A 2,493-nucleotide genomic window follows, 5' to 3' on the forward strand; every position below is an offset into this window, starting at 1 on the left:
GCAACCCCATGGGCCTGGATCAGACCGGGATCCTGCGCTGGGAGCGCTGCCTCAGAGGCCAGACGGACCGAGGAGCAGGTGCGCAGCTCCCGGGGCAGCGGCCCACTCTGGGAAAACAGCCGCGGCCACGCCCACAGTGGGCCCTCCCTGTCCCCGCGGATCCCTGGCAGCTGGCAGCGCCCGCTTCCCCACGCCTTCCGTGCCAACGGCGCTGAAAATGCGGAAGGTGGGAGGGGAGTGTCCAGCACTTTGTGCTTTTCACCCCACACCCCGTAGAATTCGTTTCCGAACAGTGGGGAACCAGGAGCGAGGGGCGGGGGCGCAGGTCTCGGCCCCGCCCTCTCTTGGCACCCCCCATCCCCGCGCCGTGAGCCACTCCTGGCCAAGTCCTTCCTCCCAGGGCGCTTAGTGAAGGTGGGAAGAGGGGCCACGTCACTGTCCCCAGGCCCGGGAGAGGGCGGCTCCGCCCCTCCCTCCCCCGCCGGAGCGCTGGGCCCGGATCGAAGACTAACCTGCCCCAGCCCAGGGCCAGCCCAGTCGCTGCCGCCCGCCTACAAAGCCACAGGCAGGTGCAGGCGCAGCCGCTGCGCGAACGGGCAGAGCGGACCCTTTAGGGCGCGCGCCATCCGTGTGTCTTTCCGTCGGTCCATCAATTCGGGCGTCAGTCCGTCGGCGCACCGCCGCTCCCGCCCAGGCCCCAGCGGCCCCGGCCCCTCGTCGTCCCGCACCCGGAGCCGCCCGCCAGTGACGGCCTTGGAGCGGCAGCCATGTCCATGGGCCTGGAGATCGCGGGCACCTCGGTGGCCGTCATGGGCTGGCTGGGCACCATCGTGTGCTGCGTGCTGCCCATGTGGCGCGTAACGGCCTTCATCGGCAGCAGCATCATCACGGCGCAGATCACCTGGGAGGGCCTGTGGATGAACTGCGTGGTGCAGAGCACGGGCCAGATGCAGTGCAAGGTGTACGACTCGCTGCTGGCGCTGCCGCAGGACCTACAGGCGGCCCGCGCCCTCATCGTCATCGCCATCCTGCTGGCCGCCTTCGGGCTCCTTGTGGCGCTCGTGGGTGCCCAGTGCACAAACTGTGTGCAGGACGAAACGGCCAAGGCCAAGATCGTCATCGTGGCGGGCGTGCTCTTCCTGGTGGCCGCCTTGCTCACCCTCGTGCCGGTGTCCTGGTCGGCCAACACCATCATCCGGGAATTCTACAACCCGTTGGTGCCAGATGCACAGAAGCGCGAGATGGGCTCCGCCCTGTACGTGGGCTGGGCGGCCGCGGCGCTGCAGCTGCTGGGGGGAGCGCTACTCTGCTGCTCGTGCCCGCCGCGCGAGAAGAAATACACGCCCGCCAAGATCCTCTACTCGGCGCCGCGCTCCAACGGCCCGGGCACCGGCACCGGCACAGCCTACGACCGCAAGGACTACGTCTGAGTGAGCAGCCGCGGGAAGCCTCTACCACTCCCACGAGATGGCGCGCCCACCAGTCCCGCGTGCGGCCTTGCATCGGAGACCAGCCCACCCAGATGCCAGGCAACTCTCTCGCTGGACTGGGAGGGGACCTCCCGGCGCCCCCTTCCCCAGCTGCCACCCCTCCTCGGGCCGGGGAGCGGGATTGCGGAGTCCAGGGGCCAGCCAGCATGGACCGTGAAACCTTGCCCTTCTGGAGCGCGGAGCTGGGGTGACTGCCGCTACTTGTTCGCCCCGTCGGGCCGCGGCCTGACAGCCTTCGTTGAGCAGGGACCCGCAGTCTTGAAAAGGGCCACTTGATATTTTTCAATAAAAACCTTTCGTTTTGCAGTTGCCTGTGCCTCCTTGTCCCGAGCGCGGACAGGCCTCCACCTCCCTGCAGAGCTCTGCCTGCAAGGGCTGGCCTTGGCTGGATTCTGCTCTCCCACTGCCCGGGATGAAGCTTAGAGAGGGACCGAGTTTCAGTAGCCGAGAAAGTGGGGTTGTAAACTGAGCTGGGTGCTCACTAGCTAGTTGGTCCTTTGGCCTGTTCACTGGGGATTCAGACGATGAAGCCCCAATCTGGAGGGGCGGGCACGAGCGCTTCCGGGCATGGGGGAGGTGGGAGGAGGATGTCAGGGACCCCCTTCCCCAGGGCTTGTGCCTGGAGCACCCGCCCTCCACAGCACTCCCGCACACCTGAATCTCCCCTGTGGTGTGTGAAAGAGCACATTCAATGCTATGATTTCATATTTGGGAAAGGAGAACAAAAAGATCTATTGTTTTGGTAAAACACACCACCAAAGGAAGCTGAGTGAAATCTTCTCACCAGGAGAAGAGATGAGAGAGGGACCTCATTTTCTTCCTGAAACCCTTGAGGGAGGGAAAGAGGCGGGGGGACTCAGAACTCTCTGGTGACATTCTAATGCTAAGGTAAACAAGGTTTGGAAGCACTTGTGTCTTGGAGAAGGTGTAAGAGGTTCAGGCAGTGGGAAAGGGGGCTGGTGTGCAGAGCCGGGAAAGTGGGATTCCAATGGCTGGGGAGATA

The 2,493-nt window shown here is 64.8% G+C and overlaps 1 protein-coding gene across 1 annotated transcript; it reads left to right on the plus strand.

Annotated features, from left to right (window-relative positions):
* The first annotated feature begins 536 nt into the window (after window positions 1-536).
* CLDN3 (claudin 3) lies at window positions 537-1,796 on the plus strand. The gene has a single exon (XM_032605659.1). The coding sequence runs from the start codon at window positions 768-770 to the stop codon at window positions 1,428-1,430; it is 663 nt and encodes a 220-aa protein (XP_032461550.1). The 5' UTR covers window positions 537-767; the 3' UTR covers window positions 1,431-1,796.
* Window positions 1,797-2,493: the final 697 nt, after the last annotated feature.

The sequence above is a fragment of the Phocoena sinus genome, chromosome 15 (genome assembly GCF_008692025.1).
Source record: "Phocoena sinus isolate mPhoSin1 chromosome 15, mPhoSin1.pri, whole genome shotgun sequence".
Taxonomy (NCBI): Eukaryota; Metazoa; Chordata; class Mammalia; order Artiodactyla; family Phocoenidae; genus Phocoena; species Phocoena sinus.

Bases quoted from the DNA above. Each gene is read 5' to 3' on its own strand.
- CLDN3 (XM_032605659.1), top strand. From the start codon at position 768: ATGTCCATGGGCCTGGAGATCGCGGGCACCTCGGTGGCCGTCATGGGC.